The sequence below is a fragment of the Microcaecilia unicolor genome, chromosome 3 (assembly GCF_901765095.1).
Source record: "Microcaecilia unicolor chromosome 3, aMicUni1.1, whole genome shotgun sequence".
NCBI classification, from domain to species: Eukaryota; Metazoa; Chordata; class Amphibia; order Gymnophiona; family Siphonopidae; genus Microcaecilia; species Microcaecilia unicolor.
Window position 1 is genome coordinate 140341115 of NC_044033.1, and position 22631 is coordinate 140363745.

Below are 22631 nucleotides of genomic sequence, written 5' to 3' on the forward strand. Positions count from 1 at the left end.
TTGAAGAAAAGACAAAGGGGGTCTTTTACTAAGCAGCGGTAAGCCCAACGTGGGCTTATCGCTTGCTAAACCAGAAGTATCGCTGGGCTAACGCAGCCATTTCTGGCACTACAAAAATATTTTTATTTTTGTAGCGCCGGTGTTTACCAAGCGGTAATCGGGCAGTGCTGTGCACTGCCCAGTTACCACCAGGTTAGCACGGGAGCCCTTACCGCCACCTCAATGGGTGGCAGTAAGTGCTCCTTCTCGAAATGGCCATGCAGCAAGTGCTTCACTTGCTGCACAGCCATTTCTTTAAAAAACAAACAAAAAAGCCAGGCTTTTACCCACTGCTGTAAAAGGGGACCTCGGCGTGCGTCAAAAACACACACTGACGCCAGCACAGGCCCCCTTTTGCCGCACATTAGAAAAAAGATCCCAAAAAGAGGAAAATAATGAGAAAGATGAAGAAATAGTGAAGATAGGAGGGAGAGAGCAAGGCAGGGATTTGTTGAGCAGAGAAGTAGTGGCTGGCACTGATACGCCCTGGCTCATCAGGTTCTGGGGAAAGCTAATTATAATAATAATAATTATTATTATTATTAGCATTTGTATAGCGCTACCAGACACACACAGCACTGAACATCTGACACAAAGAGACAGTCCCTGCTCAAAAGAGCTTATAATCTTAATAATACAGACAGACAAGACAGATACGGGGGATGAAAAGTAATGGGTAATGAAGTAATAGGTGATGAAGAGTAAAGAGTGAGAAGGAAGGAAGGGACAAGGGGTTGAGTTGTAGCTAAGTTTTTAGGGTTGACCTGAATTTCGGACAGGACTGTTCTATATGAAAATCCACGGGGAAAGAATTCCAGAGGTACAGAACAATACAAGAAAAGACAGAATGATGAGTGAATTCCAAACAAGAGCACTGTAGCGGGGGGGGGGGGGGGGGGGGGGGGAGGGATAGATGATGCGCAGAAGCAGGATGCAGAGTGCAAGCTAGTCTCTAAGGGGTAATAAATGAGGAAGGGGTACCTGAGTGGAGCACTGGCACTACTGAGGCATCCAGACATGACATTTCAGCAGTGCTATCTGGAAATGCTGCTGAAGATCACTGCTTGGGCCTGGTAAGTGCTGCTACGCAGAGAAGTAGCTTTAAACAGTAAATTTATGCTCCTATATTGGCTTCTTTGAAAATTATTTAGGCCTTCAAAACTGAAGCTGCACAAATTATCTGGCTCGCCTCTGGGCTTTGGTCTTGTTTCTGGCTGATCTCATAAGTACATAAGTAGTGCCATACTGGGAAAGACCAAAGGTCCATCTAGCCCAGCATCCTGTCACCGACAGTGGCCAATCCAGGTCAAGGGCACCTGGCACGCTCCCCAAACGTAAAAACATTCCAGACAAGTTATACCTAAAAATGCTCTCCATTCTCTCCGTTGCAATCTCCCCTTTTCCCTCCACATGAATTGTTATCTTTGTACCTTCATTCCTACCATGTTTTGTCCGAATTTATCTTTTCATCTGACTAACTCTCGTCCCCTGCTGTTGTGCTGTATACCTCTTTGCTGTATTGTATTGAAAGGCAATTAAGCAATTTTAGGTGGCATCGGAGTCGGTAAAAAATGTACTGACTCCGACTCCAAATTCAAAATAAAAAAAAAAACATTATATATGGTAAATGTATAATTTTATACTTGTATATGCATATCTGTGTCTTGGATCTAAAGTCCTATTTACCAGTACTTTAGATCCAGAACTTAAATTTTGGGGTCTCTTTCCTAAGCTGTTCTAAAAAGTGTCCGGTGCTGCAATTAGAGTGGGTTTACCATGTGCTCCAACTACTTTTAACATGGCTGCAAAATGGCTGATTTGCTATTTTATTTTAGTATTTATTTCCTATTTATTAGGATTTATTCACTCAAGGCGGTGTACAGTAAAAATAAATCCAACATGCGCAATAGACAATTACAGCAGTAAAAATATTCAAATAACAATACAAAGTATGGCATAGTATACTACTTAAAATGTCAACACAATACGTAATAAAACATTTTAATTGACAGTGTAGGGTATAAGCAAAGATGGTTAACATATAGATGGGTAAGAGAGTAAGAGGAGTTAAGGTGACTAATTTTAAAGAAAGGTGCACATGAGGTCAGAGAGATGGTTAAATATTATCTCGGCTAGGATAGGAGTGGATAAACATTGTCCTTCTGCAGTATGTGCAGCCAATATCACTTCTTGTGTGTGTGAGTGAGACTAAGAAGTTAGTTACTACTTCCATTAAAGGCCTGGTTGAAGAGCCAAGCTTTCACCTGCTTCCCGAAGTAGAGATAGTCTCGTGTTAAGCTGAGCCTTTCAGGGAGTGCATTGCAGAGTGTGGGGGCTACTCCAGAGAAAGCTCGCTTGCGGGTATCACATCATGTAATGTCTTTTGGAGAGGATGTGGTTAGTCCTTGAGAGGACCTTAGTTTCCTTGGCGGTGTGTAGAGGATCAGCCTATTCTTCAGGTACTGAGGGCCATTTCTTTTAAGGGCCTTCAAGATGATAAGTTTAGCCCTGTATTGTACTGGTAGCCAGTGAAGGTTTTGCAAAAATGGTGTGATGTGGTCACATGGCTTGCAGCCTTTTAAGTCTTTCTGCAGCATTCTGAATCAATTGGAGCTGGTGCAGGCCCTTTGTAGACAGACCCTTGTAGAGTGCATTACAGTAATCCAGTCTTGATGTTATCATGTCATGCACAACTGGGATAAGATTTAACTTCCGATGTAAGGAGAGAGGCAGCATAGCTGTTGCAATTAGTAGAAGCAGCTCTTGAAGGTTGCTTGGATTTGGGGAATTAGAGTAAGTGTTGAATCTAACTGTATTCCAAGGTTCCTGACTTGTGATTTGAGGGGGAGTTCATACTTCCCAAAAGGGATTTTGATGTCAGGTATGTATCCACTTGCATTAGGAAGCCAGAGAAGCTCGGTTTTACTTAGGTTCAGGCAAAGTTTTTTGAGTTTAGCCCATTCTTGAATTGATGTTAGACATGTAATTAGTTTATTCAGGGCTGTAGGTAAGTCAAGTTCAACGGGTATTTTCCCATTAGCACATGGCCATTACCACCCAGAGCCCTTAATGCCTCTTATTTAGGAGGCAGTAAGAGCTCATGTGCTAATCTGCCACACGCAGTAATGTGCCTGTGGTACCCAATTAGCATGGCACGCCTCCTCTCAATCCCCAGACACGCCTCCCGTGCCAAAAAATAATGTGTTGTGGCGCAGCCACCCAGCTGTGAACTACCTGGCATCCGTTTAACCTTGCATACAATATATCTACCATGAAATACCAGTACACTTTATGGAAGGGTTCATTTCGGACACTTCATTGTATAATTGAGTTGGCACGATACCTTTATATAACTGGAATTTTATTTCAGAAGCTGTACAGTAAAGATGTTTTACATCAAATGGCTATTTTAACACTTTTGTTATTGTATTGTAGGGATGAACTGGCTGACTTTCATCTTAAATGAAATAGTATTTTTATCTGCAAAAAAACCACAATCACCAGATATTCCGGTGATTGAATTTGGAACTCCAGAAAAGCTTGAGGTTGGTAGAAAACACCTAGCAAACCTTACTTGAGCAAACTGTATGTGAAAAGTGTTAAAGCAAGTTTGAGAAGTTTATCTTGAAGGACAGACAATGTAGAAGTGTTCTGAATGTTTGAGATATTACTTGTCATCTGATGTGGTAGCAGTATTTATTTATAGTAATGTATTACCCGCTATATCTACAAATCTAGGCAAGGTACAATAAAACATTAATAAAATCACAAATACACATCATGATGAAAAACACATCCACATCAACAAAATAGATGTAGAATACCTTAATATTCTTCAAGTCAAGAGCTACATGTAGTACCAGCATGAGACCAAAAACAGCACTAGGCCTCAAGATGCCACAAAATCATTAAGGAAGAGATTCTGTATATGGCACCTAAATAATCGGTTCTAACTAAGTATGTTCTATAATTGGCACCTAGATTAAGGCGCTGATTATAGAATATGCTTAGTTGATGTTTCAACACCGATATCTGTGCGCATCCATTTATGTAAAAAAAAAAGCCTGGTGTAAATCTCAGCGCATAGATTTAGGCGCACTGGGACGTATTTTATAACTAGGCACGTAAATTTTGTAATGCCCATGAAATGCACATTTCCCTACCCATAATCACACCCCTTTTTGTCTCCACGTGTTAGAAGTTCGGCGCACATCATTACAGAATACGCTTAGCGAGTTGTGGGCCTAAATTCTAATCAGTGCCAGTTAATGCTCATTATTGCTTGTTAAGTGCTGTTATCGGTGCTCAGTAGCTTGTTAATCTGATTAAGTTACACACGATGTTATAGAATCTGAGCCGATTTTGGTTCTTAAATCAAAGCGTGCTATACAGAATCTGGGGGTAAATGCATTATGAAACCAAACATTCTTCATCAGTTTCTGAAAATGGCAATAATTGGCCTGATCCCTAATTCTACAGGCAAAGGTCTGTGAGCCTTGACATGACCCTCACATGGCCATCCCAACCTGGACATAAGTAAAACAAATTTAATCTGATAGTCAATTAGAGATTGTGTGCCCGATGGCGACCCCCCCCCCCCATCCTGTTGGGATCAAAAGAAACAAAGTTCGGCGGACTGTCTATGGGGCCTAGTCCGCTCCATGTAATAGTGCAGTGCTCATTTGCAATCCAAGGTGTGCAAAGTGCTCTCTCCATGATGGGCATGAGGTTGGGGAAAGAATGTTGGCAAGACAATAGACTGGTTTAGATGGACCTCCAACACAACCTTTGGCAGGAACTTAATGTGTGGGCGGAGGACTACTCTGTTGTGATGAAACTTGGTATAAGGTGCATCCACTACTAGGGCCTGAAGCTCACTCTATGAGCTGAAGTAACAGCCACCAAGAATATGACCTTCAAATGGCAGGAATTCTGTGGCTCAAAAGGAACTTCCATTAGCTGGGTGAGAATGACATTGAGGTCCCATGACACACGCAGAGGTTTGACGGGGGACTTTGACAAAAGTAAACTTCTCAAGAAGTGAACAACTAGAGGCTGTTCAGAGATGGGCTTACCCTCCATACGTTGATGCACACTAATTGCACTGAGGTGAAACCTTACAGAGTTGGTCTTGAGACCAGGTTTGGATAGGTGTAGAAGGTATTCAAGTAGGGCCTATGTAGGGCAAGAAAGGGAATCTAGGGCCTTGCCCTAACACCAGATTTTAAACCTCCTCCATTTAGAAGAGTAACACCTCTTAGTGGAATCTTTCCTGGAAGCCAGCAAGACTCTGGAGACACCCTCTGAAAGATCCAAGAAAGCAAATTCTAGGTTCTCAACATCCAGGCTGTTGAAGGCCAGAGACTGAAGGTTGGGATGCAGAAGGGATGCTTTGTTCTGCATGATGAGGGTGGGAAAACACTCCAGTATCAACGGTTCTTCGGAGGATAACTCCAGAAGAAGAGGGAACCAGATCTGCTGAAGCCAGTAAGGTGCGATCAGAATTGTGGTCCTGCAGTTTTGCTTGACTTTTAGCAAAGTCTTCCCCATGAGAGGAATGGGAGGATATTTATACAGAAGACCTGTTCCCCCAATGAAGGAGGAAGGCCTCAGACACTGATCTGTCATAAACCTGAAACAGAACTGAGGGACTTTGTGATTCATGTGAGTGGCAAAGAGGTCCACCGAGGGGGAGCCCCACGCTCAGAAGATCTCTCAGGCAACACCCATGTTGAGAGACCACTTGAGCAGTTGCATAACCCTGCTCAGTCTGTTGGACAGGCTGTTGTTTTTGCCCACTAGATAAGTGACTTGAAGGCACATGCCATGCTGGCAAACTCAACGCCACTTTCTCAGAAGTTCTGAGAGAAGAGAACATTTCTCTGGTAAGTGAACACTATTTTGCTTTGTGCTTTGGGAACTTAAAGATTGGGGTTTAAAGGAGAAATTGTAGGTTAGTGATAGGCAAAATAAAAACATAAAAAAGCAAATTTTATCAACTAATCTCCATAGTCTTTTCCCCTTAGTTTTAAAAACTTGAACTTTGTACCACAGGATGAACAGATAGACTCTAGTAGGCACTGCAGGATCTAGTTTAGTCTTCCTGCCCACCCCTAGGACAACTCTTCATTTATAGTCAGTTATTGTAGTTAGGGTAACAAGCAAGGAGTGCTCTTACAGAGTTTTAAATACATTTCATTACCATCTAAGACGGAAACACTAAATAAATCATACAACATACTATATAAACTAAAAGACATTTTTATATTATGCTAATATCCTTAATACTACTACTACTATAAATCATTTCTATAGCGCTACCAGTCGTACGCAGCGCTTCACAATTTAACTTAATACTGTAGCAAGTTTTAAATTATTGAAAAACTCAAAAACACTAAGATGGAGTCAGCAGTCCAGCAGCGAGAGGGGTGCTATCCAGTCTTTTGCATTGAGTGTCACATGTATGATTATCTCCCAGTTGGTGAGATGTCATATGTGTGTGGCCAGTGCAAAGAGCTCCTAGCTCTCAGAGAACGTGTCCGTTCTCTTGAGGCTAGAGTAGCAGACTTGGTGGAGCTGAGGGAGACAGAGAGGTACATAGAGGAGACCTACAGGGATGTTGTAGAGAAGTCCCACCTCCAGTCTGGTAGCTCCTGTGCTACCTTGGAGGAGAGAGGTCTCCTAGAAGAAGAGCATCACCCTGGTGAAACAGGAAGTACTGTAGCCAGGACCTGCCCACCAGGGGATGTACTATCCTCTCGTACCGAGGATATGGCTCCAAGTGCTGCCCAGAAAGGAAGGGTTAGGACAGCTGTTGTAGTTGGTGATTCGATCATTAGGCATATAGATAGCTGAGTTGCTGGTGGACATGAGGATCGCCTGGTGACTTGCCTGCCTGGTGCGAAGGTGGCGGACACCATGCGCCACCTATATAGGATTTTAGATAGTGCTGGATAGGAGCCAGCTGTCTTGGTACATGTGGGTACTAATGACATAGGAAAATGTGGGAGAGAGGTTCTGGAAGCCAAATTTAGGCTCGTGGGTAGAAAACTCAAATCTTAGAACCTCTAGGGTAGCATTTTCTGAAATGCTACCCATTCCACGCGCAGGGCCCAAGAGACAGGCAGAGCTCCAGAGTCTCGATGCGTGGATGAGACGGTGCAGGGAGGAGGATTTTAGATTTGTTAGGAACTGGGCAACATTCTGGGGAAGGGGGAGCCTATTCCAAAAGGATGGGCTCCACCTTAACCAGGGTGGAGACCAGGCTCCTGGCATTGGCATTTAAAAAGAAGATAGAGCAGCTTTTAAACTAGAAACGGGGTGGGGGGAAGGCCGACAGTCGCTCAAAAACGCATGGTTCGGGATAAGGTATCTTTCAAAGAGAACTCCAAAACATGGAAGATAGGGTATCCTGATAGTGAGGTTGCATAAGAGACCATAGTAGATCAGGTGTCCTTTAAATAAAAATCAAACAAAAGATTGCAAATTAATACTGTCAAGTACTGAGCATGATGTAAATAGGATCAACAAACATAGTTTGAAATGTCTATATGCGAATGCCAGGAGCCTAAGAAATAAGATGGGAGAGTTAGAATATATTGCACTAAATGAAAAATTAGATATAATAGGCATCTCTGAGACCTGGTGGAAGGAGGATAACCAGTGGGACACTGTCATACCGGGGTACAAATTATATCGTAGTAATAGGGTGGATCAAATTGGTGGAGGGGTAGCATTGTATATTAAGGAGAGCCTTGAATCAAATAGATTGAAAATTCTGCTGGAAACAAAACATATCTTGGAATCACTGTGGATTGAAATTCCATGTAGGGGAAAAGGATAGTGATAGGAGTGTACTACCATCCACCTGACCAGGATGAACAGATAGATGCAAAAATGTTAAAGGAAATTAGGGACGCAAGCAAACTGGGCAACACAATAATAATGGGTGATTACTCCGATATTGACTGGGTAAATGTAACATCGGGGCACGTTAGGGAGGTAAAATTCCTTGATGAAATCAAGGACAGCTTTATGGAGCCGCTGGAACAGGAGCCAACGAGAGAAGGAAAAATTCTAGACCTAGTCCTTAGTGGAGTCTGGTGCGGGAGGTAATGGTGCTGGGGCTGCTTGATAACAGTGATTATAATATGATCGGATTTGACATTAGCTTTGAAGTAAGTATACATAGGATCTGGTGCGGGAGGTAATGGTGCTGGGGCTGCTTGATAACAGTGATTATAATATGATCAGATTTGACATTAGCTTTGAAGTAAGTATACCTAGAGGGGCATAATCGACCAGAAACGCCTATCTCCATGGGCGTTAATCTCCGAGAACGGGTCCGTGAAGGGGCGGAGTGAACCGTATTTTTTAAAAAAAATAGACGCCCATGCTTTATTCGCCAAGGTGTGAGCTGGGCGTTTTTGCTTTTCACCGATAATGGAAAATGAAATCGCCCAGCTCAAAAACGAATAAATGCAAGGCATTTGTTCGTGGGAGGGGCCAGGATTCATAGTGCACTGGTCCCCCTCACATGCCAGGACACCAACCGGGCACCCTAGGGGGCACTTTTACAAAAACAAAAAAAAGGTAAAAGAGCTCCCAGGTGCATAGCACCCTTCCCTTGGGTGTTGAGCCCCCCAAATCCCCCTCAAAACCCACTGCCCACAAGTCTACACCAGTACTATAGCCCTAAGCGGTGAAGGGGGGCACCTACATGTGGGTACAGGGGGTTTGGGGGGGTTGGACGACTAGTAGCATTAAGCAGCACAATTGTAACAGGTAGGGGGGGGATGGGCCTGGGTCCACCTGCCTGACGTCCACTGCACCCCCTAACAACTGTTCCAGGGACCTGCATACTGCTGCTTGGGAGGAGGGTATGACATTTGAGGGTGAAAGTAAAAAGTTGTGAAACATCATTTGTTGTGGTGGGAGGGGGTTAGTGACCACTGGGGGAGTCAGGGGAGGTCATCCCCGACTCCCTCTGGGGGTCATCTGGTCATTTAGGGCACTTTTTGGGGCCTTATTCGTCAAAAAACAGGGTCCAGGAAAAGTGCCCTAAATTCTAGCTACAAACGCATCCATTATCGGCGAAGGGCGCCCATCTCTGTTCGAGTGATAACCACGCCCCAGTTCCGCCTTCACCACGCCTCCGACACTCCCCCGTCAACTTTGTCCGCATCCGCGACGGAGTGCAGTTGAAAGCGTCCAAAGTTTGGCTTTCGATTATGCCGCTTTATTTGTTTTTGTGAGAAGAACGCCCATCTCCCGATTTAGGTCGGAACTTGGGCGTTATTCTCGTTCGATTATAAGCTGGATAGGAAATCAAATATGTTAAAGTATAACTTTAAAAAAGGAGACTATGATAAAATGAGAAGAACGGTGAAAAAAAACTTAGAGGAGCGGCTGTGAGGGTCAAAAATTTACATCAGGCGCAGATGCTGTTCAAAAACACCCATTATGGAAGCCCAGGCCAAATATAATCCGCATATTAAAAAAGGAGGACGGAAGACCAAGTGACAGCCGGCATAGTTAAAAAAGTGAGGTGAAGGAAGCTATTAGAGCTAAAAGAAAATCCTTCAGAAATGGAAGAACGAACCGATTGAAAATAATAAGAAACAGCATAAGGAATGTCAAGTCAAATGCAAAGCGCTGATAAGGAAGGCTAAGAGGGACTTTGAAAAAAAGATCGCATTGGAGGCAAAAACATATAGTAAAATTTTTTTTAGGTATATTGAAAGCAGGAAGCCAGCAAAAGAATTGGTTGGAACGCTAGATGACCGAGGAGTAAAAGGGGAGATCAGGGAAGACAAAGCCGTAGCAGAGAGATTAAATGAATTCTTTGCTTCTGTTTTCACAGAGGAAGATTTGGGTGGAATACCAGTGCCAGAAATGGTATTTGAAGCTGACGAGTCAGAGAAACTTGATGAATTCTCTGTAAACCTGGAGGTTGTAATGGGCCAGTTCTACAAACTGAAGAGTAGCAAATCTCCTAGACTGGATGGTATTCATCACAGAGTACTGATAGAACTGAAAAATGAACTTGCGGAGCTATTGTTAGTAATATGTAATTTATCTTTAAAATCGAGCGTGGTACCGGAAGATTGGAGGGTGGCCAACGTAACGCCAATTTTTAAAAAAGGTTCCCGAGGAGATCCAGGAAATTATAGACCGGTGAGTCTGACGTCAGTGCTGGGCAAAATGGTAGAGACTATTAATGAGACAAAGTCAACATGGATTTAGTGAAGGGAAATCTTGCCTCACCAATCTATTACATTTCTTTGATGGGGTGAACAAACATGTGGATAAAGGTGAGCCGGTTGATATTGTGTATCTGGATTTTCAGAAGGCGTTTGACAAAGTACCTCATGAAAGACTCCAAAGGAAATTAGAGAGTCAGGGGATAGGAGGTAGTGTTCTATTGTGGATTAAAAACTGGTTAAAAGATAGAAAACAATGAGTAGGGTTAAATGGCCAGTATTCTCAATAGAAAAGGGTAGTTAGTGGTGTTTCCCAGGGTTCTGTGCTGGGACCGCTGCTTTTTAGCATATTTATAAATGACCTAGAGATGGGAGTAACTAGTGAGGTAATTAAATTTGCTGATGACACAAAATTATTCAAAGTCGATAAATCACGGGAGGATTGTGAAAAATTACAAGAGGACCTTACGAGACTGGGAGACTGGGCATCTAAATGGCAGATGACGTTTTAATGTGAGCCACTGCAAAGTGATGCATGTGGGATAGAGGAACCCAAATTATAGCTACGTCATGCAAGGCTCCACATTAGGTGTCACAGACTAAGAAAGGGATCTAAGTGTCGTCGTTGATACATTGATACATTGAAACCTTCTGCTCAGTGTGCTGCTGCGGCTAAGAAAGCAAATAGAATGTTAGGTATTATTAGGGAAGGAATGAAAAACAAAAATGAGGATGTTATAATGCCTTTGTATCGCTCCATGTGTTCAATTCTGGTCACCGCATCTCAAAAAAGATATAGTGGAATTAGATAAGGTACAGAGAAGGGCGACGAAAATGATAAAGGAGATGGGATGACTTCCATATGAGGAAAGGCTAAAGTGGCTAGGGCAGCTTGGAGAAAAGGCGGCTGAGGGGAGATATGATAGAGGTCTATAAAATAATGAGTGGAGTTGAACGGGTAGATGTGAAGCGTCTGTTTACGCTTTCCAAAAATACTAGGACTAGGGGGCATGCGATGAAGCTACAATGTAGTAAATTTAAAACGAATCGGAGAAAATGTGTCTTCACTCAGTGTAATTAAAGTCTGGAATTCGTTGCCAGAGAATGTGGTAAAGGCGGTTAGCTTAGCAGAGTTTTTAAAAAGGTTTGGACGGCTTCCTAAAGGAAAAGTCCATAGACCATTATTGACTGGACTTGGGGAAAATCCACTTTTTCTGGGATAAGCAACATAAAATGTTTTGTACTTTTTTGGAATCTTGCCAGGTATTTGTGACCTGGATTGGCCATTGTTGGAAACAGGATGCTGGGCTTGATGGACCTTTGGTCTTTCCCAGTATGGCAGTACTTATGTACTTATATCTGGACGGCCTCCTGACACAGACGGTGAGATCCGGTGCCCCCCTGCTTCTTGGTGTAATGCATGGTAGCCTTATTGTCCGTTTGAATGAGCCACAATTTGGTAACACAGACGATCTCTGAAAACCTTTAGAGTGTTCTAGATCACCTGAAGGTCTAGGAGATTGATCTGAAGATCCGTTTCTTGGACGGACCCAGCACCTTGACTGTGAAGCCCATCTACATGAGCAGGAGAGATGCGTCCATCGTCGGCACCTTCTGCGGCTGAGGAATTACTACTCTAACTAATGAAAGGTTATTCCGTAGTGATAGTTCCTCTGTGTATGCTGCACAAGCTGGCATGTTTCTAAATATCGTCTAATGACCAATAATTCACTCAAGCTTGCCTCAATAGATTGAAAATCAAAACCCCAGCCTTGCACCAGCTGTGTGTAATTAGTGTTGTCACTCACACTGATAGCACACTACCTCACATCCACTGAAGATGGAGAAAAAAAGCCTCAGCCTAGCCGCTCAACCAGCCTGAACTTGCAGACTATAAGATTTGAGCTCGGCTTCCCATCATTTGGCTTAGGAACAAAACTCCATCATTTCACATACTAGCATCAACATCTGTTCTTCAAATTGCTATGCCAAGTATATAAATCTCAAATTTTATCTAAACAGTGTGTGTGTCTCTACTTCCTCAGATCAACTGTTGTAAAAGACAAATTGTTTGTGCATAACAAAATAGAACAACTTGAGAACTACAACTGACGTTTAAACTTAAGAATTTTGAATTTCCCAAGACTCCCAGGGATGCCACCTTTGGATATGTTTAAAAGATATTCCTTTGAGATAATAAAGTTACCCCAGGAAGTTTTTCCACCTATAAATAAAATTTTTTACTTGCCCCAGAAGAAAGGAAAGGATTTGGGCGAACCAGGGGGTCTAGAAGAGAAAAGCTTGGACTTGGCGGACATATCCGAAATACATAGGCGTAGTTTGACTGTTTCATTTAGGGGGGCAAAGAATGGGCGGAGCATATTAGCATATCATTTGCATATAAACATATGCAAATGAATATGCTAATATGGAGGAAGGAATTGAAATTTACAGGCAAAATATCACAGATGCACATTTCAAAAAGCTGACACATTTCAATTAATAAATTATGAATAAAATACTTTTATCTACCTTTGTTGTCTGATCATTTAGTTTTTCTATTCGCTTTGGTCCCAGTGTCTTCTGTTTTATGCAGTGTCTTCTTTCCAGTAGGCTTCCCTCTGCTCCCCACCCTCCCAGTCCCATCCATCTCTTGCTCCTTCCCTGTGCTCCCCACCCCTCCCAGTCCCATCCATCTTCTGCTCCTTCCCTCTGCTGTGCCTGACCTCTCCCAATCCCATCCATCTGCTCCCCACCCCTCGCAGTCCCATCCATCTCTTGCTCCTTCCCTCTGCTCCCCACCCCTCCCAGTCCCAACCATCTCTTGCTCCTTCCCTCTGCTCCCCACCCCTCCCAGTCCCATCCATCTTCTGTTCCTTCCCTCTGCTCACCATCCCTCCGTCCCATCCATCTTCTGCTCCTTCCCTCTGTTGTGCCTGACCTCTCCCAATCCCATCCATCTCCTGGTCCATCCATCTTCCCTCTGCTCCCCCCCCCCCCCCCGCGAGGTCCAAGATGGTGACTCCGTTTACCCCCTCTCTTCCTCCCTCCCTCCGGCGCAGGCAACAGTCTTCAGCTTTTTCAGCATTCCTGGCAGCGGTAGCGATGTACACGCTGCCTTCGGTCTGCCCCGGAAGCCTTCTCTGCAAGTTCCTGTTCCCACCTATGCGGGAACAGGAACTTGAAGAGAAGGCTTTGGGGCAGAGCCGAAGGCAGCGTGTACAACGCTACCGCTGCCAGGAACGCTGGAAAAGACTGCTGCCTGTGCCGGAGGGAGGGAGGAAGAGAGAGGGGTAGACGGACACGCTCCTCTCCGTCCGCTTGGCTTCCCTGCCCTCTCTGTCTGCGTCCCGCCTTCCTCTGACGTCAGAGGAAGGCGGGACGCAGACAGAGAGGGCAGGGAAGCCAAGCGGATGGAGAGGAGCGCGTGCCTGCATGTTTGTTTTTTTTTTAACTAATGGCGCGGCGGCGCCTCGTCGTCGTTTGGGGGTGCATTGCCCCCCCCCCTTGCCCCCCCCCCCCCAGTCTACGCTTATGCCGAAATATTAGAACAAACTTTGGATATTAATATGGAGCGAAGGACTTTATTGATTTCATTTACTTTTGAGCAAGATCTTAATGCTATCCTACGCCTTTATTTTCGAAATTCAGCCACTGTATTTGCGGGAGCCAGGGTTTGGATGTTTCAAGATGTAACTAAATCTACCCAACAGAGAAGAAAGCATTTTTTTTTTGGAATTGAACAAAAGACTTTGGATTTGGGAGGAGATTTTCTACTGGCCTAGCCATGTAAATGTATAATTCGGCTAGGTTCAACTAAGTATATTTTTTTCACGCCTGACCAATTGAGAGTCTTCTTAGATTCTAAGAAGCCTGATAAAGTTTGAGTTTGGGATTTGCAAAAATTCTTCTTTAGAATTTGAATATAGTTAGTAACTTCTCTAATATGTATGCCTGTCCCCTTTTACCACTTGTGGTCTAAGGAAGCAAATTATTTGAGTTTTGTGGATTAACAATGTAGTGGATACCAAAGATAATATGGGTTAGTTAGAAGGGAATTTTTTTTCCTTATGTTTTCATTTGATGTGTATCCATTTTTCACTATATAATATTATATAAATTACTTGTCAATTTAAATTGAAAATAGAAGTGGTTAGACCATGGAACAGGTGCTACATGCAAATTGGTAATGGAATGTTGAAGGCATTTGTGGTGTGGGAAGGGGTCCAAGGTATGGCCAGCTGAGTGTGTAGAGACAGAGATCAGTTGAGACAAGCCAATATCTTCTAAAAACAGAAGAAAAGGACATGTTTTGGGGGCTGAAGGGTCATCAACAAGTCTCTTAGTACAATGAGATTAGGGAATCTCGAGGAAATATCTACCAAAGTTTGAAGTGAGGATTCCCGGATTTCTTTTGTTAGAATGGACAGGACATAGTAAATTAGAAGAGTCGGAGACCGGAATTACGAGACATTCAGAATAGGGAAATTCCAAAGATGGAAGGATGGAAAATGAATAAGTGGAAGGGACACAGAGAGCAACCCTGCCTTGCCTCTTAGATGTTCGTGCTGCATGACAGGCTATATAGCCTCGTGGAAGACTTTGGTACAGATAACCCTCCTCTCCATGTTTCTCAAATGTGCAGTATACCAAATCCTTCAAATAAATAAGTCTGTGACATTTTTCTTTTTTACCACTGTGACTGGTTTCCTTGCATCCAGCTTTTTATCAATCAGAACGGAGATGTTCCAGTGAGCGTAATCTCTTCATTTTCCATAATTCTCTTAGGGTCCCTTTTACTAAGTTGTGGTAAAAGGGGGCTGGCACTGGCGGCGTCTGTTTTACACGCACGCTGAGGCCTCCTTTTACCGCAGCTGGTAAAAGGGAAGCTTCGCCTTTCTGCAAGAAATGGCCATGTGGCAAGTAAACCACTTGCCACATGGCCATTTCGGGGGGGGGGGGGACCCTTACCGCCACCCATTGAGGTGGCGTTAAGGGTTCCCACATTAACCCAGCGGTAACTGGGCAGCGCGTTGCACTGCCCAATTACCAATCAGGTACACTCTGGCGCTACAAAAGTAAATACATTTTTGTAGCGCCAGAAATGATGGTGTGCTAGGGGTGGGAAGAACCGCTGGGCTTCTGCAGTAGCCCGGCGATACTTCCTGTAAAGTGGGCAGTAAGCCCGCGTTGGTCTTACCACTGCTTAGTAAAAGGAGCCCTTAGGGTCATGATCCCACTGGTTTTCTGGTACAGCGATGTTGTAATGTTGGCAAAGTTTCCAGTGAATGAGATGTTCCACTTGTGGCTTTCTGTATACTGTAGAAATTTCCTGCCATCAGAACTTGGGCAAGTCACTTAACCCTCCATTGCCCCATGTAAGTTGCATTGAGCCTGCCATGAGTGGGAAAAGCGCGGGGTACAAATGTAACAAAAAAATAAAAACTTCACAGCTCTCTCTCTCTCTCTCTCTTCTGTATGATTTGAGCCATGGATGTTTACATTTTTATTTCTTCTGTTTTCCAGAGAATAAATAAGCAACCTTCACCAAGAGTATTAACAACTCATTTGCATCATGATAACATCCCTAGTTCATTCTTTAAAAACAAAGTAAAGGTGAGATTCTCATTCTGTATGAACAAACTTTCCTAGGTAATGAATCTGTTCCTCCACCTCGTTTAGACGTAGACTAATATTGTTTCAAACTGAAGTTCTTAGTTTATTTGACTGTAACACTCAGGTCTCTTCCACTATTTTGAGATTATTCCCATCAAGAGGTGAGCAGTGTTGAGGAATGCACATAAGTTATATCATTTAAAAATGTTTTAAATTACCCCACAGAAAGTACACACACATACATACACATATTACACATTTCCCAATTTACACACTCTCCCATAGATTTTATGAAATACGTGAATAACTGCAACCCCACCCGTAGGAATGCCTCTCACCAAGCCAGATAAACTCATGCACATAGAAGATATAGGTACTTCCTATCCCAGGCAATTTATAATCAGCAATTTTACAAGTAAAGAGAGTAGTTTTGTAACAGGCTGCCTATGTGTGCAGGCCAAATAAGCACTTATTTTGAGGCTGTTTTATAAAGACACATAGGTGCTTATGTGTCTTTAAAAAAAAAACCACAGTAGAAGTGGCATTGTGCCTAGATTGAAGCAACAGACATTTTTGCCTGCTTGCAGACAGGCACAAATGTTCATATGTATTTTGTAGGTAGTGTGCATAAATCATGACTCCACCTAGACTTGTACTAGGCTGTGTTTGGTGCTATTCTCTGAACACAAAAAAGTTGGACAGAAATGAGAGAAATAAGTCTTTTATTACTCACCAGCACAGGATCAGATATCAGTTGCAAGTTGTGGAAAAATAATAACAGACTTACAAAATCTAACATCAGTAGCTTTAGTAGTAATCAGACTAATTATATAAAGAAAAGAAAAAGGAGGAAGGAAAGTTTATTCCTCACTGTCATGCAAAGGTCATAGAGCAGAGAGAAAGAAAGGAAGAAAGAAAGAATAGAATGAAAGATTCTTAGCCATAAAGAATTAGTTTTTATGAGGGGGGGAGAGAGTACCCCCCCCCCCTTTGGGAAAATAGGCCATGGGAGGATATGAAACTCTCTTACCAGCATGGCTATTTTTTTAGTTTTTTTGTCTGTCTGCAGCGTACGTTTATAGGCCTGTAGTGAGCATTCACTTCTCCTCTACCCTGGACCAATCATAGGTGCTGCATATGTGCTGGAGACTTGTAATTGGGTCTTTCGTATGTGCTGGAGGCTTGCAATTGGTGACCTTGCCAGTAAATTACATTTGTAATAAGTTATAGGCAGCTGAGTTGCCCTAGCAACAGGAGGCCCCATCAGAGTTTGTGACCAGCCAGAAATTCCTGCACGTGATACATCTTCCCCCATAGTGGGCAATTTTCAGCAGTCTCTGAAAATTCCATAGGTCAAGATTTGGTCAATATTCAGCCAGCGGTGATCAGAGTTTTTTTTTTTTTTTTAATGGTAACTGATGGGGAGCTGAATTAGGCCCTGATATTCATTGCTAGCACCTAGGCGGGTGCAGGCACTGAATGTCTTTGTCCATAGGGTTACCATATGTCCGGATTTACCCGGACATGTCCTCTTTTGGAGGGCATGTCCGGGCAACCGGGCGGGTTTTGCCAATCTGCCCGTTTGTCCGGATTTCTGGACAAACGGGCAGGCTGGTGGGCGGGCCGTCCTATAGGATGGCCCGCCCACCAGCCTGCCCATTTGTCCAGAAATTCGGACAAACGGGCAGATTGCTAGCCTCCCATCCCCTTACTTACTAGTGCCCCGGTGGTCTAGTGACCTCTTCTGCCTTCGGGGCAGGAAAGAGCCCCCTCTTTCCTGCCCGGAGCGCAGTCCTGCATGCATCCTTCCTGTTGCTGATCCTCGGCGCCCCCTCTCCTTACCTCTGTAAACATAATCAAACCCCTTCCTGAATTCCCTCCAATCCCACAAGAAAGGCCCTCTTTGACCTCCCCAATCAATAGAAGGACACTTCAAAACCAGCCCCCCACAAGAAGGCTGTCTCTGGGCCCTCCCTCACCACAAGAAGGCCACTCTGGGAACTCCCTACAAAAACAAACCCTCCCACATCCCAGTAGGGTCCCTGGTAGTCCAGTGGGTCATTGGAGCAGAACGAACTACACTTGTTTCTGCTTCTGCCGACTATAAAGGAAAAGTGGCAGCTGTGATCTCCAGTGGTAGTCTTGCGGTACTAGCACTAGGGTCAACTTTCCATAGAAGGGTAATTCCATTTAAGATAGGTCCAAGGGGGGCCTATTGAAATGTGGGAAGGGGCCTTCTTGGGGTTAGTCGCAGAGTGGCCTTCTTGTGTGTGGGGGGGGTGAGGGTGTACCCCAGAGAGGCCCTTCTTGTGATAGAAAGATTTCTGGAAAGGGATCCGATCATATTTGGGGAGAGAGGAAGGAGAGAAGACAGGCTACTACCTGGAAGTTAGGCAGGTACTACCCACCAGTCAATGGCTAAACCCTTTTGCATATTGGGCCCAATGCTACCAGTTTTGCTTTTTACCTGCAAAGAGTAAAAATCTGGTACAGGGATCTGAAAATAGAAACAACCATATTTCTTTTTCTGGGCCCGCCCTGGTCTTGTCCCTGGCCCAATCTCTTTTCCCTGATCAGGAAGTAAGGGGATTTTTGAAAGGATCTATTTCTGCAAGGAAGCCCACATATCTCCACAGAACTACCTTTTGAAAATTGCTCTGTTCACCAGATTGCAAATAGAAAATCTTATCTACTTATGCCTTACAGTGATAACAAATATGTCAATCCATCTTCGAATGTATTTATTTTTATTTCACAACCTGTAATTACAAGATAGAACACTGGTATTGCGTAAACATTTCTATAATACTAATTTTGGTTATTTGTGTGCTGTTGCCCATTCACAGAAGCTGGTCCTCTTTCGGAACCCAAAAGATGCAGCAGTGTCATATTTCCATTTCCATAATAATAATCCAAAGCTTCCCAGCTTCAGCTCCTGGGATGAGTTCTTCCAGCAGTTCATTAGCGGAAAAGGTAAAGCAGAGTTACTACCGTTTTGTAATATTTGTAACCACTGATGTGCTAATATTTATCTGCAGAGGGGGCTGATCACATTACGGGCCAGATTCAGTAAATGGCACTGAAAAGTTGGCACTGAAAAAAATTGGTGCTGAACGGTATTCTATAATGGGCATTCTGGGATCGGCAGCCTTTATAGAATAGCATGTAACACCGGGATCTGTGCTCAATTTTGGGCACAAGGAGTTACACCAACTAAAGCCAGGTGTAAATCCCAGCGTGGATCCACACTATTCTATAACGCTGCACGCATTTTAAGGGATGCCACACCCCTTTTGCAGATCCACTGGAAACATGTTAGTGTATAAATGGGCATGTAAATGTGTTTTTGTGTGGATCTGCCATTTCTGTCCCATTTCAGTGCCTTGCATTTGTTTGAACTAGTGTGGGGCTACACTCAATTGCGATCAAAAATTTTAATCGCCCAGTTGGCAGTGTTGATCACGCGATTGATCGACTTAATCGCTGCATGCATTTTGGTCAATAAATAAAGGACCCTGTTTACTAAGGTGTGCAAGCGTTTTAGCACGAGCTAACGTGTAGCGTGTGCTAAAAACGCTAGCGTGCCTCTAACACAGCTTAATATACAGAGCCCAGGGTTGTTTTTTTCCCCAAACAAAATGTAATACTAAACTGAAAATAGCGGCACAAAGCTTTGAGGCCCCCTTCTCAGTCTTCCCCCCTCCCCCCACTCTCTCTTGTGCTCCCTCCAGCCATTACTTACACAGCTGCCTCAAATTCCTCTCCCCCTGCAAGACGATCGGTCTCTGCAGATACTTGAACCACCGTGGTGCAGGAAGTTAGGGAAATCTCACGTTTTCAAGTCCCATGAGACTTCCCCAACTTCCTCTACTGCGGTGGCTCAAGTATCTGCAGAGCCTGATCTCCATGCAGGGGGAGAGAAACAGTTTGAGACAGCACCGAGGAAGGAGAAAGAAAACAACACTGGAGGTAAGAAAGCCCAGGCACCAGGGATTTGTTGCACATTGCTGTAGAGGTAAACGCAGGGGAGGGGGGCAGGTTCGGTCAGGTCAGCATTAAAAATCCCGGTCTGCATTAACATTTTAATGTGTTAATTGTGTTAACACGTTAATTGTCCACCCTTAGTTTGAATGCTTTTTCGGCATGGAAGTAGCGCCGAATGTACAGTGTCATGTATGAAATTCCCCTGTATGTGGTTTTTTTTTTCTCTTTTAAATCTAGTCCTTTAAATGGATTATTGTGGTGCTATAAATTGTCCAAAAAGGATAAGGGTTTAGGAAATTCCACATGATGCCTATCTTATCCATCTAAGTGGTGATATTCAGTTATGCAGTGAGTAATTTTATAAATCATTTGTGCATCTAAAATGCTGTTTAGGTCAGGCCTAAAATTAAGTGTGCTGCAAGCCATGAAATACCTGACCTGTAGGCATGCTCAGAGGCAGAGTTTGGGTGAAGCATGGGTGGAGGTGCAGTTTATGCGTGTGATTTATAAAATGGATGTGATCTTGTGCCCTAATGTCTGCAGCTCCAGTCTAGAGGTGATTTCTACAGGGTTTGTACTAGTGCTTCATAAAGACATGTAGGTGCCATCCTGCCCTATTAACCCCATGCGCCCTGTTAGAAGATTACCCTGGTTTTCAACCCAGTCCTTGGGACACACCTATCCAGTCAGGTTTTCAGGATACCCACAATGAATATGCATGAGATAGACTCGCGTACAACGGAGGTAGAGCATGCAGATTTGTCTGCTGCCTATTCGTTGTGGCTGTCCTGAAAACCTGACTGGCTAGGTTTGTCCCTCATTCTAAGGGGGTAATTCCTAGTTTTAGGCAGCAGGAATGTGTGTAAATGGCGGTATTCTAGTCATTTACACACCATAAGTGCCACTTACACATGTACATGACCTCTTTTATTTATTTTGCTGCATTTATATCCCACATTTTCCCACCCATTTGCAGGCTCAATGTGGTTTACAATATAATACAACTACAATCACATCGATGGAATAGAGAATCAGAGTATATATAACAGATAAGGTGCATAGGAATACAGACTCAATCAATGAAGAACGGGGTGTCACCGATGGAATACTGGGGAATTCCCCAGATGTTAATGGTGATCAAAGTAATCTGATGATCCCCGTTGAATATAAGATGTACAGTTATGTATAAATGTGTATGCTGCGATTGATATCATCGTTAAAAGTGGGAGAATGTTTAGTGTCTGAGATATGCTGTAGATTAGGAATACAGACTAGCAGAAAAGTATGTGTCATGTTTTGCCGGTGGGTATCCGCATGGGTGGAGTTTGGACAAAGCATGGGCAGAGCATGGAAACATGCCTGTAGGTTACAGTGTTCTATAATTTACCCGCATTCTGGCTAAGATTTAAGTGTGGGCGTTTACACCAGCTACAGTATAAGTGACTGTGCCATATATGTAGGGGTGTTGTCTGCCACGTGTGCCACTTGCACTAGTAGACACCCACTTTCCTTTATAGAAGAGGCTTGAAATAGGCACCTGCTTGCCCTTTTACCCTATGCATTCTGTTATAGAATTAGGATGTACCCAATGAAAGACCGCTCATAGCTCAGCTCTGTAAGACACGTGTGATGGATTCTATTAAGTGACATATTCCTCTGAGGGTTCATCCACATTTTTAAGCATCCTATATAATAAAACTCACCCTCAACGTTCTGAGGACACTGACGTCACTTCCTTCATGAAGGGTTCGTGGTGGTGAAGCCACCGAAAGCACTAAGTCTCTGGGCCCCGCCCTCGCGTCAAACGTGATGACGTCGAGGGCGGAGCAATGGCGTCAGTGGCTTCAAATCCGAACGAAGGTGATGAAGGAGGTGCGTTGACGAGGTGCGGAGGAATGGCGTCAGTGGCTTCACAACGACGAAGGGGTGGGGGGGGTTGGGGAGGAAAACCTTGCTAGCGCCCGTTTCATTTGCTCAAGAAACGGGCCTTTTTTACTAGTTTATTTATAAATAAGAATTAATTTAATTCTCAACAGGAGTTTTTCAATCGGCGTGGTTTTTTTTTCCAATTTTATTAGTTGGCTTTTACACTGAACTTATTGGTTTTGTAAGTGGTAAAATAGACATTTAGGTTTGTGCATTACAAATTTAAAAAAATCCTAGTGTTTTAGGGAAGGTTTGGCTACCAAAGAAGCACTACCTTCTGGTGGAACACATCTCAGAAGAAGCCATTGTGAAAAAGAAAACATTCAAACAGAGTGGCATTTCTGAGAGCTTTTTATGTCTAAGTAGTTCTCTCTCTCTCTCATTTTTTTTGTACTTTTATCATGTAAAAGGTAGATTTTGTAAACTTTAGCAGGGAACTCATTAAGGAGCTATATTCTGAAACTCAAATGGGTTTGAATACCTGAGAGAGAAACACAATTCACCCCATAAGCTCTCCTCCAAAGCCCAGATCAAAATACGAAGATAGCTGACAGTTAATATGTGACTCTAGCAGGTGTAAATGCAGAAGCTGTACCGCTGATCTAGAATATGGATTACACATATGCTTTGAAGGTTCACCTGAAATGCACTCAGGAAACTCTTACATGCTGTGGCACATAGAGATTTTAAGTATCTACAAGCATTATTTTTTCAAAAATTGCTACTGATATGTGCATTCTGATTTATACATGTAAATGGCATGTAACATTCAGATAATATATATATAAACTGCTTAGGCTGTACCACAGAAAAGTGGTATATCAAATCCATGACTTTGTACCCTCTACCTATTTTATTTTATTG

The 22631-nt window shown here is 43.4% G+C and overlaps 1 protein-coding gene across 1 annotated transcript in view; it reads left to right on the plus strand.

Annotated features, from left to right (window-relative positions):
- Positions 1-22631, plus strand: part of LOC115465717 (sulfotransferase 6B1-like) — a 76811-nt gene that overhangs the window by 14884 nt on the left and 39296 nt on the right. Inside the window, exons 2-4 of the mRNA XM_030196399.1 lie at positions 3475-3584; positions 15768-15857; positions 18704-18830. Of these exons, the coding sequence (XP_030052259.1) occupies positions 3475-3584; positions 15768-15857; positions 18704-18830 (327 nt within the window). The remainder of the gene's footprint in view (positions 1-3474; positions 3585-15767; positions 15858-18703; positions 18831-22631) is intronic.